Source organism: Doryrhamphus excisus, chromosome 19 (assembly GCF_030265055.1).
Source record: "Doryrhamphus excisus isolate RoL2022-K1 chromosome 19, RoL_Dexc_1.0, whole genome shotgun sequence".
In the NCBI taxonomy this organism is placed as follows: Eukaryota; Metazoa; Chordata; class Actinopteri; order Syngnathiformes; family Syngnathidae; genus Doryrhamphus; species Doryrhamphus excisus.
Window position 1 is genome coordinate 3,533,110 of NC_080484.1, and position 19,304 is coordinate 3,552,413.

The 19,304-nt window shown below is 40.8% G+C and overlaps 1 protein-coding gene across 3 annotated transcripts in view; it reads right to left on the reverse strand.

Annotated features, from left to right (window-relative positions):
* Positions 1-19,304, reverse strand: part of dcc (DCC netrin 1 receptor) — a 278,686-nt gene that overhangs the window by 71,824 nt on the left and 187,558 nt on the right. For 2 of the 3 annotated variants that reach the window (XM_058057938.1, XM_058057936.1), the window contains exons 14-18: positions 17,100-17,210; positions 15,155-15,349; positions 11,642-11,737; positions 3,094-3,332; positions 1,490-1,628 (exon numbers count right to left, since the gene is read on the reverse strand). In XM_058057938.1, the coding sequence (XP_057913921.1) occupies positions 1,490-1,628; positions 3,094-3,332; positions 11,642-11,737; positions 15,155-15,349; positions 17,100-17,210 (780 nt within the window). The remainder of the gene's footprint in view (positions 1-1,489; positions 1,629-3,093; positions 3,333-11,641; positions 11,738-15,154; positions 15,350-17,099; positions 17,211-19,304) is intronic. The other variant, XM_058057939.1, reaches the window with a different exon arrangement.

Sequence of the window (19,304 nt, forward strand, 5' to 3'; positions counted from 1 at the left end):
CCTTGGAATGCCTTTGTGTTCTCAGTGGCTGAAGCCCGGGAAGTCAGGACTTCCCTACTGAGACTGCTGCAGAAAATGGATGTATGGATGAGGTATTTATGTTCTCATCATTACATTTGTCCAAACAAATGTACCTTTAGTTGTATCAGGCAAAAAAAAAAAAAAAAACGGAAGAAACAAGGAGATTTTTTTCTGTGACTGTACGTGACAATATGTATGTGTTTTGTTACTGGGGAATATTTGTGAATATTCTTATTCACCCAGGTCTTGTATTCTCAGGACATTGAATGGATCTGGACTTACAAGACATTTTGCCTGTCGTCTGAGCAGAATTCATCAGTTTGTACTCAAAAACTATATTGAACAGCTCTCGTCTTCAGGGGATGGTGCAGGATCTAAAGTCCTCTAAGGCAGAGTTAAGGCTAAACAAGAGGTGTTCTCTTCTTTTGCAGTGCAAAACAACAGGTATTATGGGACGGTAGAGTGGGGTCAGCCAACAATAGTCGTTTTGGTGGTATCACTCCCCTTATTAGTTTTCTAGTCAGTTGTGACAATAGTCAAATAAATATGGACCACGGCATGGCCACATTTAGTTTCAGTTGCTGTAGTGACCAGGAAATGCTAACAACTGTGATGCCACTCAAACAACCACAAAGGAGTGGAACCGATTCAGTTTCGGCAATGGACTAATATTGCACCTCATTCACATGGAGAGAAAAAAGCAAAGTAAATGAGGATTCAAAATCATCGTTTGGCAGTCATCTTGTGGCTTTATGTTAGAAAAATAATGTCTGTACCATTCAAAGTGACAGTGAGCTTCACGCTACATGACATTTGTCATGGAAATCGTGTGATTTCATAAACTTGTTAATACCATAATGGTCTCAGAGCGTTGACTTGAGTTTGGCATTTGCCCATTTACGTAAGTGTTTGTGGTTGGAATTAATCCACAATCCTTATGTGAAACATAACAGACGTCTTTCCCTGAATGTGTTGTGGTAGTTCTGGTTGTTTCTGTTGCATGTATGTTATCCCAGAGATGGTTAAAGGATTAGGTCCACTCAGTCTAAATGTGCATTCCGATCTAAGAAATTGAGGACCACTGGATGCATGGAATGCCTTGTTTTTCAGTCCTGATGGATGGATAGAGGCTGACCAAGTCTTTGAGTCCTTGGCTGCCAGTCTGTGGAACACTCTCCCCTTTTTCCTAAGAACTGCAACTAGGTCCTTCCAAAAAAAATCATCTAAAAACACTTCTCTTCAGACAAGTGTTACACTGTTTGCTGGTTATATCATATTTTAATGGTTTTGCCCTGTCACTATTTCCCAATCCACCATGTTTGCGGGGACTTGCTTGGGGGAATGTGTTGTAGTCTAGATCCCAAAAAGTTCTTACTTTGCTAATTTGGTTGACGACTCAGCCAAGAAAAAAATTATGACAAGTATTTTTCTCTGACAAATAGCGACTGTGTGTACATGTGTGACGTACCTGCTTCGTAGGTGGTGGCGTGCGCCGTCATACTCCAAGTACTGGACTTCCGACCTTTTGTTACCATGACTGCAAACTCATACATGGTGTTTGGTTTGAGGCCAGTGACAGTGTGGCTCAGTGCGGTAGTGTCTGCAGACTGGGCAAAGACAAAGCATCATTATTTATTAACTCTTGGCCTATTCTTATAAGACCGCTGAAGAAAAACAGGACAATGCTTATGAAGACATCAAACAACATATGCTCAACTTTTTGCCATCATAGGTGATACATGCCTTCTATTGTACAGAAGGTCATAAAGTTCTCTGAACAAACAAGCAAAACATTACTTTACACATGGAAGCTGAAAGGAACAAATGTATACATCCTTTTCCATTTACCCTCGTTTATAGCAGTAAATTGGCCAAAATAATTGAATTTCTGCAATGTAGTGTCCAATATTAATACATTGAATATTTTAGGAGTTAGAGCATAGCAAACCTGTCTTTGAATTTCTAAATATGTTTTTTTACAATTATTTAAACATGAAATAACACCCCTATAGTGACATTTACACTCTTATTCTTTGTTTACAAGACATTTGCAGGCGACAAGATCACTGCTGTTAGCATAGCAAGATACTGAGCTAACTAGATAGCCTCTCCAATGTACTTATTATAAACTTAAAAAGTATTACCTAAGCCAAAGTCCTACCACTTCCACAGAATGCGAAGAGAACTGGGATGGAAAATATGGCATGTCAGACATCCCATCCCCATCTAATCTAATGTCATGTAACATTATTGATGGACTCATAATAGTCCACAGTCAACCATGAAACCAAATTTATTAATGAATTTTCAAAAAAATGCAATAGAGTAAAGGAGCAATGTTCAAACTGCAATGTAGCAAGGGATGACTGCGTATCACTAAAGTGATAGCATATCTGCATTTGTTGGTTTACACAATGTCCAAATGGCCTTCTTTCACTTTTCAGTGTGGGACCCTTCCTGGAGAAGGATTTATCCATTTAATTGTTCATTTATATTTATTTCACATTGTCTTCTACTTGTAAAACTTTATTATTTTGAACAAAATATGTATTGCGTTAATATATTCTGGTATCTGGAATGGATTCATTAGAACTACATGATTTCTAATGGGATTTTTTTTTATGTATGTTTCACACCTTTTGGAACGGATTATTAATAATTTTAGTTGAATTGAAAGATTATTCAATTTAGTTCACATGAGCTAAAAAAAAATCAACACTGAATATGTTTCCCCCCTCCCCAAACTACCAGTAAACGGTTGTGCTATTCCTGTGCATACTACTGTGTAAAAAGTTATGATAGAGGGGATGGTTTAGTTTGTGCTTTATCCCCACAAGGTGGCAAGTATGACAAATGCATTCCAGACATTGCTGATCGTTTTTGAAAGTGGGCATGCTGTGAAGGAAGCAGGGGAAAAAGTAAAACCTCTGCAGAAAAATGAATAATGCCGACTCATAGAAAAAAGTTAACAATTCGTTAAAAGGACAAAGTCACATGAAGTCACTGAGGGTTTCTTCTGTCTCCAGCATATTAGTGATGTAGAATGGCTGCACTTGGATGGCCTGTGTTTACCTTGTATTTGCCGCTGGTAGAATAGCTGGTCTTCCACTTGACTGAGTAATAGCGAACCTCAGACGACTTCTGGTTCTTGGTCATGGAGTTGTCAGCCCACGAGACCCGGACAGAGTCCGAGGAGAGAGCCACGGCTTGTACCCCAACGGGGGGGATCATGGGTGTGCTGGTGTCTGGCATGGGAGTGGGGTATTTATCAAAGAGGTGGAAAAGGTCATCTTCAGATGGATCTATGGGGTCTGACGGGTTGATAATATGACAAGGGTGTTTGGAGGACATTGATGAGATTGTGTGATTTGTACAAGCAGTAAGGCAGGCATATTGTTATATATTATTTATATATATGAAGCACAGTGGTGGAAAAGGAAATGTGTGGGACAGACATGCACGTTTGGAAGTGACATGCAGGTAGGGAAGTTAGTTTAAGAAAATGATGCAGGATGTGGATGAACAAGGGAGGGGAAGGGGAGAGAATAAATGTGGAGAGAAAAAGACAAAGAATAAGAAAGTTGGAGACAAAAGTTTTGACTATCAGAAAGATACTGGAGCCACAGACCAACAGTGCAGTGCTTAAAGTAGCAGAAAATATTAACTCATCGGCTACTGGAGTGTTTCCACAGTTTTCTTACACAACGGTAAACATTGGAAACATAGTTGGTGTTGGGTTGGGAATGGGTGAGGGTTCGGGCAAGGCAATAATTACCTACAATACAATAGTCTTGCCGGACTCTCATTGGAATTGAAACTCATTTGTTTGGATCTGTGTCTTCAGACAATTATGAGAGTATGCTGCCTTCAAGTGCTTTAAAAAAGGACATTATAAGTAAAATCTTTTTATGAATTGGGGTATAAAATACAGGAAGATAAAGATATGTGATAGACCCAAATTACACATTACAGTTTGATAAGTTTCCATCACAGACCTAAACCAGGGGTGTCCAAAGTGTGGCTTGGAGGCGGTTTGTGGCCTGAAGCAGTTTTTTTTTAATATGCCTAGCACACTTTCTAAAACTAGAGTTTAAGAAATAAACAAAAAATTGAAAAAAGTTGCAATCTAACAAGAAAAAGTCATAATTCTTTGAGCAGAAAATAATATCATATGTTGTAATATTATCAGAAAAAATAATGTTATTTTAACAAGGAAATATTAAAGAAAAATAATTTTTTAAGATGTAGTATTATGACAACCGAACGCTGAATAAATTTGTAATTTTTGGAGAATTAGGGGAAGGAAAAATGTATAATTTAACAAAAAAAGTCAGTCACAATATTATGGGATTACTGTGATAATTACAAAAGGAAAATTTACAAGAAGACAGTTCAAATATTTGGGGAAAAAAAGCATGAAAAAAAAAAAATCCTGAAAGTCAACAATATCCTAAGTCCTAATTTGTGGAAAATTTGGCTACGGAAAAGTAATATGAAGGGAATAAATTCACAATATTATAAGAAAGGAAAAGAAAAAAATAGTTAAAATGGGAAAAAAAAGAGTGAAGACCAAGGTTGACACTAATAGGCTAATACGCCTATATGACAAAGCTGAGATATATTGCATTCTTTTACTTTTCAGTATGTGGCCCTCACTAGCAAAAGGTTGGACACCCCTGACCTAGTCATTTCTCTGATGTCTAAATCATGAGGAGCACCTGAAGGCAGCAAAACATAAAACAGACGCTATGACAGATGTCGTCACAGAGCGGGAATGAGCACAGGGAAATATAAAAACGCAGTCTGCTTATTCCAGCTCTGCTAACTGAGATCTGCGGACAGTCAAACCTAGTGGAATTAGAAAAACAGTTATAGACAAACAGCCATAAAACATAACATTGCTATGCAACTGGACGTGCTTGGTTTTATTAGACTCCTCATTTATAGCTAAGCATAATATTTCTCAATATCTGACAGCAAACATTATTTTAAGTCTGTCTTTAGTATACATTTGATGATGTTTAAGAAGTATACAGCATTTTTAGAGATGCTCTTATTGGAATTCTTTCTACATCACCCATACCAATATCAACTGCTAGGCAGCAGCTCTTCTTCCCAACTAATGTCATGAATAAACAGCCATGTTAATTCAGTCAGTGGTGAATGAACAACAAATATGTTTTCAGTATGTATTTCACAAATAAACAAATTTGTTTGTGTAAAATAAGACAATATAAGTTCAACATTTATGTACTAAATGCAGGATTATTTTTGGTGTTCAGGATTTAACGTAATGTAACATTTAGCCATTTAAACTATTAATTGGCAACTCTAAATTGTCAATAGAATGTGAGTGTGAATAGTTTTTTGTGCCATGTGATTGGCTACTGCCTTGCTACTGTTAGGACCTGCCCCAGGGTGAAGTCCCCCAGATTCCTATGTTCTAACAGTTGTGAAATAATGCGAACGGTCTCAAGTAAGGTTTATAACTTAATATTGAAAGGAGTAGATACGAACAGTTGTTTGTCTGCACTCACTTCCTCTTCCTGCTTCCCTCAGAGGAAGAGAGCAGAGTGGTCGCTGCAGTGGCCGCTGACCACCCCGTCTGCAAAAAAAAAGCCCTGCCTGTTTGTTCCAGGCTATATAATAGGTACACATACGACAACTTCAGCCAGCCATCAAGCTAGGCTGGATCCACCACCACTAACAACAACAACAACAACAACAACAACAACAACAACAACAACAGCCAGCCATCAAGCTAGGCCGGATCCACCACCAACAGCCAGCCAGCCATCAAGCTAGGCCGGATCCACCACCAACAGCCAGCCAGCCATCAAGCTAGGCCGGATCCACCACCAACAGCCAGCCATCAAGCTAGGCTGGATCCACCACCACCAACAGCCAGCCATCAAGCTAGGCCGGATCCACCACCACCACCACCAACAACCACAAACAGCCAGCCATCAAGCTAGGCCGGATCCACCACCACCACCACCAACAACCACCAACAGCCAGCCATCAAGCTAGGCCGGATCCACCACCAACAGCCAGCCATCAAGCTAGGTTGGATCCACCACTACCACCAACTACCAACAGCCAGCCATCAAGCTAGGCCGCCGGATCCACCACCACCAACGACCAGCCATCAAGCTAGGCTGGATCCACCACTACCACCAACTACCAACAGCCAGCCATCAAGCTAGGCCGGATCCACCACCAACAGCCAGCCGTCAAGCTAGGCTGGATCCACTACTACCACCAACTGCCAACAGCCAGCCATCAAGCTAGGCCGGATCCACCACCACCAACAGCCAGCCGTCAAGCTAGGCCGGATCCACCACCAACAACCAGCCATCAAGCTAGGCCGGATCCACCACCAACAGCCAGCCATCAAGCTAGGCCGGATCCACCACCACCTGGATTTTAAGTGACAACTACTGATGATAACATCTTTGATGGAGCAAAGCCCAGCTGCTTGAGGACCCACAACAACGATCAGGATCCCGAACAACTGGGTCAGCCGAAGCCAAAAAAAGGTGCATACCTTTTTCTTGCTGTGTCTGTGTTCTGTGGCTGCATCAACATGAATCCTTTAATAAGATCTCCCTCCGCCTACTGGTTTTTACTGCTCATCTTTGCTGTGTTCATTACGACCCAGCCCTCCTGTGATACTAGCAGACTCTTGCACTGGCCTGTAACAGTTACCTATGGGGTTAGTAAGCTGGACTTCCCACTATTGCACAATGATGCTCTCACTTTCTGGATCACAAAAAATGCAGGACTTTTCAGACTTTCTGCTTCACACTCCCCACATTTTTCTTTTGTATTACTGCAGCAATACATTGACTCTCCCCTCCCGTTACCTGGCAAATTAACTATGAAAGACAAAAGCATTAATCAAAATCATACCTTGGCTCCACCCTAGGGCGCATATTAATTGTTCTTATGTTATTTATCTCAGGGAATATTCATCCTAACCCAGGCCTGGCTACCTTTAGTCATGCTGTCCCTTCCTTGTCATTTAATGATTTCTGTTATCGTATATCTATGGGCTTTTTACATATTAACATCTGTAGCCTGTTACCCAAACTTGACCTGCTGAAATCATGGGTTCACACTACTACTCCTGATGTTCTTGCTGAATCATGGCTCCACAAATGTATTGTCAATCCTGTTATCTCCATAGCAGGTTATAATATATTTCGCCAGGACAGAGCGACTAAGGGAGGTGGTGTTGTTTTGTATGTTAAAGATCACCTGCAATGCGCTGTTTTGCTGTCTGTTCTGTCTGTTCCCAAGCTGTTTGAACTGCTAGTGTGAAAAATCAAATTGTCTAATATTTTTTTCTCTCTCTGTTGCTGTCTGCTAGAGACCTCCTTCTGCCCCACTATGTTCTCTATCTATACTCAGTGAACTCTTGGCTCCGCACATCACCTCTGAGTTCATTCTCCTGGGTGATCTAAACTGGGATATGACTAACCCCCCCAGAATTGGTCACACAACAATTTGATGCCCTAAACGTCTACCAAATTATTTCAGAGCCCACCAGACATAACCTGAAATCTCCTCCTTCTGCTGCTTTGATAGATGTCATCCTTACAAACGCCCCTCAAATTATAAATCTGGTGTTTTTAGTCAGGATATGAGTGATCACTGTGCTATTTGCTGCATACGCTCTGGCTCTACAGTTAAACATCAACCTGTGACTGTATTTAAACGCCGCCTCAAAAAGTTTGATCTGGAAGCCTTCCTCCATAATGTTGCTGAAGCGAACTGGGATAGAATTAGCAATTTCTTTACTATGGATGATGCCTGGTCCTACTTCAAATCAACTTTCCATGCTCCACTCAAGAAGTTACGGACTAAGGATCACTTCAGCCCTTGGTTTTCCCACGATCTGCCTGCCTTAATCTGCCAGAAAAACACCTTATGGCGGAAAGCCCGTTCTACCCAGTCTCCAACTGATTGGCTGGCCTTTCGGCAATGTAGAACCAAATGCAACCAGGCAGTCAGAAAAGCCAAAGTTTCTCATTTCTTGGATGAATTTGCATCTTGTGGCTCTGATGCCAGAAAGTTCTGGAAAACGGTCAAGCCTGTGGAAAATAAACTCACCCCACCTCATTTTCCCAGTGCGATGACCTTTGATTGCATTGTGGTCACTGATAAGTCTCACATGGCGTCGCTCCTCAACCAACACTTCATTAACACAGCTCATGTCTCCTCTACTTCACTCCCTTAAAATACTTCTCCATCATCATCATCATCATCATCTGTGATTTCCACCTCTGGCACCTTTCCCTTCAGACCATCATGACCTCAGAAGTTCTAGAAGAGCTCTCCAATCTGGACTCTAACAAGTCGGCTGGCTTTGACGGGCTCGACCCCAAAGCGGCTGCTTCTGTCATTGCTGTTCCCATTTCGCGACTCTTTAACATATCACTGGAGCTCTCCATCCTTCCTTCGGATTGGAAGTCTGCACTTGTGTTCCCGTTCTTTAAAGGTGGCACAGGCTCTGACCCCAATTGCTATAGACCTATCTCCATTCTGCCGTGCCTCGCTAAGATCCTCGAAAAACTGGTTCACAAACAATTAAGCCATTTCATGGCCTTCCATAATGTTCTGTCCAACCTACAATCTGGTTTCCGACCAGGCCATGGTTGTACCACAGCTACCCTGAAAGTCCTGGATGACATCCTTACCTCCCTTGACGCCAAGCAGGTTTGCATTGCTGCTTTCATTGATCTCACCAAGGCATTTGATTCTGTAAATCACTCCATCCTCCTTCAAAGGCTCTCTAGTATTGGTTTGTCATCACACTCCTGTAACTGGTTTGCCAACTACTTAAACAACCGAGTCCAGCAAGTAAAGACTGAAAACATCCTGTCTCCCCCTCTCACCATCACTAAAGGGGTGCCGCAAGGCTCCATTTTAGGCCCAACGCTGTTTTCCATCCACATAAATGATGTAGCCTTATCTGCTGGTAATCCCAAGATCCATCTATATGCTGATGACACCATCTTATATGCAGATGGGCCTTCATTACAATCTGCAATATCCTCACTTCAGTTCAGTCTCACCTCAGTAGAGCAGCACTTCCACAGCCTTCACCTTCTCCTTAACACTAAGAAAACCAAATGCATCATCTTTGACCGGTAACCTGATCTCACCCCTACTCCCAAAATTTTTTGTGTCAACGGGTCTGAACTGGAGTTTGTGACCGGTTACAAATATCCTGGCCTCTGGTTGGAGACCTTTCCTTCACCACCCATATCAAGCACCTACAGTCAAAAGTCAAAGCTTGCTTGAGCTTCCGCTATCGCAATAAGTCCTCTTTCACCCGTTCAGCAAAACATACACGCCCCTTTCAGCACTCACCACTGTGAATTATATAAGTTGGTAGATTAGACATCACTGTATACCAGACGGCTCCGTCACTGGCTCCAGCTCATCTACAAAACCATACTTGGCATCACACCCTTCTATCTCTCCTCCCTCTTACATCTTTCTCACTCTGCTTACAATCTAAGGTCCAGTAATCACATCAAACTCTCCATCCCCAAAGTTCGTACCGTCTATGGACGCAGCGCTTTCCGGTTTGCTGCAGCTAATGACTGGAACACCCTACAAAACTCTCTAAAACTTTCAGCCTTCACATCTCTCTCTGTCTTTAAACAAAACTTGCAACTAATTACATCTGACTCATGCACTTGCTGATTAGGCCTATTGCCATATCCTATTGCTTTAATGTTGTTGTTTGATGCTTTTGTATTACATATTTACTGTATTGATATTTGTAATTTTATATAAGAATTAGTTCTTAAATTGCTTGCCTGGGTAAACAAAGGTTCAATAAAAAAAATAAAGTTGTAATGACAGGGCTGGAGTGAACAGTCAGGCCCCCAGTCAAGGTCTAGAGAGGTCCAAGCAGTTGCTAAAGTAAACTGAGTTCCTCTTCCTCATAAGCCTGCTGTGGAGGCGGTTCCAATGATCAGAAAAATTCCAATTAATGGTTTTCTGGTGTATCGATCTGATCTGGTTTCAACCAATCATGGATAGAAGGTTTCTGCCAGTAGACCCAAGAGTCATAAGTCATAATATGATGTCTTTCAAATGAAAGGTCTTGAGTCTGTTGCAGTACCCATCCAGAACAGAAGGGAACATATTTCATTCCCAACGTTGTATTTGGATCAAAAATATAGCTACGAATAACACTACATTGCGAGCATGCTTGGGAGCCAAAAGAGCCAAACTTTCCCTCCAACTTCCCGCTTCACAGTCAAAGTGAAGTGATGATGATTCTTTATCCTCTTGCTGTATCCTCTGGTAATATCGCTCCTTCTTTGACACCCTTCTCTTCTTACCGCTCATCATCTTTTGACACATTCTGCTTTTGCTTCCATCTCTCATCCTTCTCCCTCCCTGATCCTAGCTCACCTTACTTTTGAAGTTTTTCATTTTTCCTCATTTTACATTTCTTGTTTAATCTTCTCCCGGGTCACTTGAGGTCCTACCCCAACTGTTCCCCTGTCCTCTCCTTTCTGTAGTTTGAAATAGAAGCTGTGGGTGTACATAGACTGGGTGTAGTGAGGTGAAGACAAGCTGGTATATTCATAAGGACCACACTATTAAAAAACTGTCCATTAATGTTTAATATAACATCTCAAGACGCCAATCACAGATCTGATGTTCGTGAATGGGTCAACTGTTTCAGCGACTCTTTTCAGTGAAGGATTACAACCAATCCACTAGGGATGAGTGAGTACACTGCTATCTGTATCTGTATCTGTTCACCCATCTAAATTACCTCCATTTGTGCTCGGACTGGGCCGGGTACAAACCGGAAGTGAGTTTGGTTTAACCAGAAATTGGCGGGGCTTAAAATTTACATTATTTAAAACCCGAAATTGACATGGATTGATTAGAAGTTGCTATATGTATTGTTTATTATTCAGCTAAATGTCCAATGTGTGTATAAGAGATCCTTGAGACTTTATGTCTTTATTCTTTAGTTACCTTTAATGACCTGAATAATGTGGTCAGCCTTGTTGACTGTATTTTTCTCAAAAGCACCATGTTCAGTGCTACAAGCAGTTTTACATCTGACTTTGTATCACCAGCAAGCAAGCAGACAAAAAAAAAAAACACTGTCAATGACTGATGCACGATCGTGCCCGCTGTCTTGTTAAAAACACTGTATTTTATGAAACAACTTTAAGATTGCAAGGCAATGTATTGAGAGGGGTGTAATATATTAGCACACTTAAGCCATACTTGACAGGAAGAGAAAATATGTTTCAAAAATGCTTCATGCCGCACAAGGGCAGCATCAAGTATTTTCATTCACATAATAGTAATCACATTTAAAATTCAAACCCTGTTCATAAAATGGCATCAGACCAGAAAGGTTCTATTCAAATAATTTCAAACAAATCAGAGGTCGACAAGCTCCTCCTCTATTGTGTCAGACATTGGAGATTCAAGTGTGCTTCTACATGTTTTAATGTTTTTTACACTGCCGTGTCTCTTTCTGTCTTACTGCGAGCATCAATATGAGATTATCAAGTGTTGGATATGCATTGTATCATAAACTTTCTAAATGCGATTATAAAGGACCTACCTGTCAGAGATCGAGTGACAGCACTCTCGTATAGAGGAACTCCTTCTCCGGCATTGTTGAAGGCCTTCAGGGAAATCACATAGTGCGAGCTCGGCTCTGTCAGGCACAGAAAAACATAGGGAGGAGAGTTTGACATCCAACTCATCAAATACTTTTAACTTTTAATGTTATTTGCTATGATTTATTTTACTAAACAGTTCTTCAAACGTCATAAAAACACAAAATAAATAAAAATACACTCCCAATTCAAATCATTTGCCCTTTTTGATAAGTTTTACCCACTGCCATTGCGACATATGCTTTTGTAGTTGACATAATGCTCAAGAGTAACCAGCCAACCAAAAGTCCCCCAAGAGCGCAGCAACGCCTTGTCCAAGAGGTCACAAAAGACCCCTCAACAACATCCAAAGAAGTGCAGGCCTCACTTGTCTCAGTTAAGGTCAGTGTACATGACTCCACCATAAGTAAGACACTGGGCGAAAACGGCCTCCATAGCATTAATTAAGAACATTAATGGGTGCCACCCACGGGATGCGACATCACCTGAGTCACCGTCCAGCCAAATGACATGCGGAATTCGTTCGTGTGAAAGTTTGTGCTAATGCATGTCACGTGATGTGTGTCTTACGATATGATCCCACGTGCCTTTTTAGTCCTGTAATTAATTGTTTACACCACTGATGCAGCACTGTTATGCTATAAGGCCGCTGGCTAGCAAACTAGCAAACTCGCAACCAACTAACCAATGGATTTCTTCTAAACTCAAAAAGCAAAAAACTAACCACTTTCACAGGGGATGGTAGGAGAAGAGCTTTTTTCACTCTGTCATGTCGGACATGCCATGACTGGCTTCATGGAGTGTTAAGGTAATGTTATGTAAGGTAATGTGTCAATGTTTTGCTTCATCACTGCTGCCTAGTATCCAGAAGCCGACATGCTACTTGCATTGCACTATATTTTGACTAATGATAGGCCATAGTCTTCCACAAAACGGAGATGATTTATTAATTATTGCGAAAAGTGATAATTGAGCTGCGATATTGCGAGGGAAGACTGTATGTTGTTTGCTTCAATTACAAAAGTGCATTTGTGCCACACGAACAGTGTTAAGTTGACGTCTTTTCAAATATGGAATGTGTGTAACATTTGTAACATCATAAGTCATAAATCTTTGACATCAACTTGCAGTTTTATTTTAAAGTTAATTTTAGCTCTGACTGGCTCTTCTTTTCTTCAGTGCATTTGAGAACAAGAAGGCAGTCGAAGAACATGACCAAGTGATTGTCATGCCTTTCCTTATTCTGGTGCCGCTCCATACTGGAGAAGTGATGATGCTGCATGTTCTCTCTGTTAAGCGTTCAACACTTGCATCAGTTAAACAAACACCTTCTCTGCTCCCCAAGCGCTTCTCTGCCTGGATTCATGATCACCATGAATTATGAATGCCATGTACATACCGCATGCAGCCGCCATCCACTGCAAGCATGCAATATGACTCTTTCATTACCATTCCATTAGAGGCCCGAGATGGGAATTTACATCCACGTCAGAGCATTCACACAATTTGTTAACATCTGTTTGGCGTGCAAATTGCTTGTTGCATGTGCTGGGAGAGGTTTTTTTTTTGTTCACAATTGGATTTCCACCTCAAGCAGCTCTCCTATTAATGCCTTCTAAATCATTGATCCCAAGGAAATGAGTATTTCATCATCACAATTAACAACATGTCGGGCTGCTGTGTCAATATTGGCACACGGAGGTAGATTTATGGAAGGAGGAAAAAAATCCTGGTGAAATATTTGCTGACAATGTGCATAATCGTTAAATTGATTAATTTGCACACTGCATGTCTCTCCAAAAAAGACACAACCACTTTCATGTGATGAATTAATAAAAAAAAGATAATTATATTTCTGATAAATGGGCTGTGCTGGAGTCATACAAAGAAAGAAAGAAAAACAAACCAGGTCACGGAAGTGAGGTGCTTTATCGATCAACAAGGTACTGGATTAAAACACTTGTGAGTCAGACACAGCACAGCACAGGTTCAAGGTGTTGCATCACGATGGCACCTTCACACAGATGAAAGTGCAGACTTCAAACTGCATTGGAGTCTTCAAACAGTGTAAATTAGTGATTAAAGCCAGACTTATGATAAGTAATATTACACCACGCATTTTCATGATGGAAGGAGACGAATTTGCTTGCACAGTAAAAGTAAATTCATGCAACAAAACATGACACTGTCGTTCAGTTCATTCATTCATTCATTCATTTTCTACCGCTTTTTCCTCACGAGGGTCGTGGGGGGTGCTGGAGCCTATCCCAACTGTCTTCGGGCAAGAGGCGGGGTACACCCTGGACTGGTCGCCAGCCAATCACAGGGCACATATAGACAAACAACCATTCACACTCACATTCATACCTGTGGACAATTTGGAGTCGCCAATTAACCTAGCATGTTTTTGGAATGTGTGAGGAAACCGGAGTACCCGGAGAAAACCCACGCATGCACGGGGAGAACATGCAAACTCCACACAGAGATGGCCGAGGGTGGAATTGAACTCGGGTCTCCTAGCTGTGATGCCTGCATGCTAAACACTCATTGACCGTGCAGCCTATTGGAGACCTGTATGCATATATATACACAGTTCAGTTCAATTTATTTGTCTCCCTTGGGAGAAATTTTGTTTAGAGGCAGGGTCGTCTGTCTGGTAGAAAAAAAGGGTAAACAAACACTGCCGCCATTTGGATAGCTGACTTTCAGAAACAAATCATGTCTTTGAAAGACCGAAAGGCCCTATTCTTTTCCGTAGCTGCTACTGAGGCTTCTTCATGGGACACATTATTTGTTGTGTAGAGTAGATTCCTGCTTTTTGCTGGGGTAAAAATGTCTATTTTTGACAAATCCAAATGCCATTGTTCACTTGTGACACAATCCAGGTTTGAAATGTGCCTGACACACTTATTAAACCCATTAAAAGTACAAAACGTATAGCTACTCACCACTAATGAATGTAAGCTGATCTATGAAGAGATGGAATCGGGAGTCATGGTGTAGCCTGTAGCATGGCCGTCAGGCTAGCACTGGGGGCTATCTGTCTGATATCTGTCTATTTCTCCAGGACATGTCTACGTAATTCACACTGCTTGTCTGCTGTAATTCTGTTGTAATTCCAGTAACCACTTACCGTCACGTATTCACTTTTTTTTTTACCTCGCTGCGAGTTTTGCAGCCAGACTGAATTGAAGATTGAAGCTAGTGCTAATGAAGCCAAAAAAAATCTAGTCAATCGTCACATGTTGTTTGAGTCATTTCAACATTTATCGTAGTTAATTAGTTCCAGGCCCGACTGGGATATGTAGCATTCCTGATTTATAAATGTACTATATTTCATGGACAACCTTCTAAATATGTTTTTAACATGATGTTATTGTTTATTTGAACATTATTAGATCCCACTAGACATGAACACCCATATAGTCACCGTACGTGTGCCACCCTCTTCTCACCCAGGTTTTCGATGGAGAAGTATCTCTGCTTGCTGTCAACACGAACTGTCTCTGCATAGGGACTTCCCACTCCGTAGCCAATGATGTAACCTCGAACCAGGATGTTGGGACTGATTGGAGGAGTCCAAGACATGATGATGCTGTTGGGAAGTGGTCTGACATGCAGCGAGCTGGGTTGGTCTGGAACCTGACTCTCTGTCAAAAGACAAACAAAAACATGTTCATTTGCTTGTTTGTTCAGTCTTTGATTTTCTGGCTCACGGTCTCGTTAGCCCCGCCTTGTCCCTAACGTGCCATCCGATTAGCTCTTTGTCAGCAATTGCTATCACCATCTGTGTCTCGTGTACGTAATTAGCCGGAGTGTATTTAATCTCTATTAGGTGCGCTGAGAACATTGTTTTGTAATACTTGCTTGTCCCTGTGAGTCTTGTTGACCTTGAAAATTAACAGTCCTTCATTGCTACCAGTTGCTGACAGTTTATTTTTTAATCCACCCACAAAAACGTTAGGGTACACTGTGGAGTTCTGTATTTTGTCTTCCTGTGATATATTTTGTGTTTGGATGAAGCAATGACGCAGCCATCAGCACAAAATGCATTCTTTGTATTGAAAGTATTATTACTGGTCCTACTACTGCATTCTGAATACAGTAATCCCTTGCTACTTTACACTTCGAATTTGCCTCTAGCATGGTTTTCCAAACAATGTTAATTCATAAATCATCCCTGTTGTGGTTGAATCATGGTTGAATATGGCCTATTATTTGTTTAAAAAATGCACATTGAAGCAAATTTAACGTATTTGTTGCTTTAATTAAATTCCCAACCATATAAGTAGCCAAATATAGTAATTATTGTAAATGTATTACTTATGTCTTAAATGTAAACACACCGACCAATGGATCGGCGGCAGTTTCCTTACTTTTGGCCATCGGCTGATCCTTATAAATTAAAAGCTTAAAATTAAAGCTAGTGGGAGCAAAGAGCCAGGCAGTGGTTTTAGTGCTTATGAGCAGTGAAAAGAGCAAAGCAGCTACAAGGAAATAGTGTGGAGTTCATGGCATTGGACGACCAGCCATTTTGGTCAAAGGCTCAAAAAAAGGTCTGCAGTATGACCTGCTGTCAAAGTTTTGTTTGTTCTTAAAATGTGAAAAATAAAACATTAAAGGAACTGATGTCATTTAGTATTGAGAGAGAAGTTTTTTTTTTTTTTTTTTAACACAGTACCTGCTCTGTTACAAACCACTAATGCAATGCCAGGCGTACAAAAACTGTCCTCTGGATTTTGGGCTTTGCTCTTGCTTCCGACAGCTGTGGCTAACATATTCTAACAACGTTAGCTTCACATTAAACCCCAATAAAGCCTGTCACTTTGTGTTAAAACGCAGCACCAGATTATATCAGATTAGCCTTCTCCGGGTCTTTGGGGAAAGATGCTCCCTTTCACTTCATTGAGTGATAATCCATTGAAACTAGATTAGGGCCTTTGTCCCACCGTGCAAATACAGTTATCTTGGATTTTTTTGGTTAGTTGTTAGTTTTTCCCCTCAGCACAGTTACTACGACTTTTTTAACTCTTTGTATAGATGCACAAAAGCAGCATTTTAGCAATAAACTATTTTGCTGATTGAATGTAATGTTTTCAGTCTTATATAAGATTTCCTTTAACACGTCTTGCTTTTAGAAAGCATCTCCCAGGGATTCCGTATGCATCATTTATATGACTCAATAATTGTATTTTTTTCCCTTTCATTCATTCCCCTACTTCCAGACGCCGAGCCTCCTTCCACGTGTCTTGGCCTTTAAACTGCTAAATATTTATGAGCCTGTTGGGATAGCGGTGGTATTTACATTTAGTTTCACAGATCAGTGCACTCACACAAACATATGCACACACACACACACACACACATACACATACACACTGCCACTCTGTGATTTCTCACCATCCAAATCATTCTCAGGTGTCTCAGCGGTATACCAGTCACTAGCTGGGCCTGTTCCATTGGTGGTCATGGCGGCTACTTGGAAACTGTACTGGCTGCCCTTCTCAAGACCTGGAGAGAGAAAGAGAACATGACATTATAGAGTACATCCATTCATTTAGTTCTATACCGCTTACCATGTCCCAGTCATAGGTGAGATGGAACTGATCTGACTTACGAGTCACAGAAACAACCATTCACACCTATGGACAATTTGGAAATTGGACTATGGATGGTTGCACGATGCAATAACTACCCTTTTGGGTAATGTGAGTATAAAGGCGATTATAGGGGTGTTATTTCATGTCAAGAGGGCTCTAGTAATGTACAAATTGTATTTAGAAGGTTGTAAACAGGTTTTGTATGCTCTAAATCCAAATATATTCCATTTATAAATATTCCTGCTGTGCAGAAATTCATTTATCACGGTCTGGAATCAATACATCGCCAAAAGGGTTGCTAAGGAAACCAAGGTCAGAGCTACAGAGATGATTTTGTGTATGACAGCAGCTGAACAAGATTGTTAAATCGTAAAGCAGAGCACAAATCAAGGTTCCTCCGTGTCAGCACGGTATGTCAGCAGCTTCATGTCAAGTAATGCATTGTCATCCTTAGATGATGAACATGATGTGATTTACTGATTCACGCTCAGGGGACCAACAGCATCGTCAGACCACATCTCCATATGAGAGATCAACTTACAGTAATTAACTGGATTTGTGGTTTATCTTGATTTGGGGATTGAGGCGGGGAAAGAGGGTTAAAAATGCCCTGAGGCAGATGAGGACTTAACGATGCTCTGGAGGAATACAAATAGTGGTTATTATAGATTGGTACATTTGCAAAGTCCACACACGAACAAAGAGAATGTGCAAACTCCATAGAGAGCTGTTCAAATGGGGATTTGAACCCCGATCTCCTGACTGTGACACATACCAATCACTACGCTACCATGCTGTTGTCACCACTTCTCAAAAAGTCACTTTTGGAATCTAGTATTTTTCCACAGGAAAATTATTTTATACACGTAATTCTTTCCAAAAGTGAAGGCTTCCTTCCTGGGATATTCCCTCCACTTGGTTACCTGGCCACTGTCTTTGGTCTGGGACTTGATCTTGCAACCCAAGATTCAAAGCCCTCGTCCTCCTATCTATACAATCTATATCTATACTGCCGCCCTGAAGGCCACTTGGATTAAGGTTGTGTCCAAAGATTTGGTGTGGTTAAAATTTACTCTGGGTCGTGACTCTTTTTTCAAAAATATATTGGTTAATAAAACATTGCTGTTTCGTATTTAAGCAGAAAAATGCCCAACTTAAGTAACATACAAATACAATGCATTCAGAAGATGCATTCAAAAATGTGGTGTATTCAAAAAATGTAATATTCTACACCGGTCACTAGGTGGCAGTAATGTTACTTTAATGTCTGTGAGACACACAAGCATCAGACTTGGATGGCTGGAAAACATACTTTTCATTTTGGTTTGCATGATTCACAACAGGCACAATTGTAAGGAATGACGGCTAAAATGGCTAAAACTCAACTTTGAACCCCCCATGTCACATTCTTTCCACCTCCCCACACACACACACTCAGCTCCTCTAGCAACACATTTACAGCAACACACATGAGCATGAGTCATACTTATGTCTTATGTGTCTTATTTCCTGTTATTATAGTTACTATGTTGAGTAATACCAGCGTGACCATAACAATGTTATTTATTGTCTAGAAGGCTCTAATTATGTCAAAAACATATTTATGATGTGTTGTAACCATGAAAATATTCCATTTATAAATAAGGAATCTCTCCTTGTACAAAATTAAATTATCACTGTAAGGTCTGGAACTGACTAAATGCCATAAATTAGGGAACACTGAATTAGCATAAACATGAGATATTGATTAATCATCTGTATTGGTTTATCTGTCGTTAAGGATTGGCGTGCAAATGATGCAACAAGCTTGCTAGCTCAGTATGTGTGGAATTATAGATGTCCGCTGACGCTGTGCAAACTCCACACAACAAACGGACGGCAACCATGAAGCATCATCTCACCGATAAGTCACACCACACAGTCAGCAAGAACCCAAAGATAAAATGATTTGTATTTACTATTCTCTTTTGTCATTGGCTGAGACCGGGATCCCTTTACTGTGATT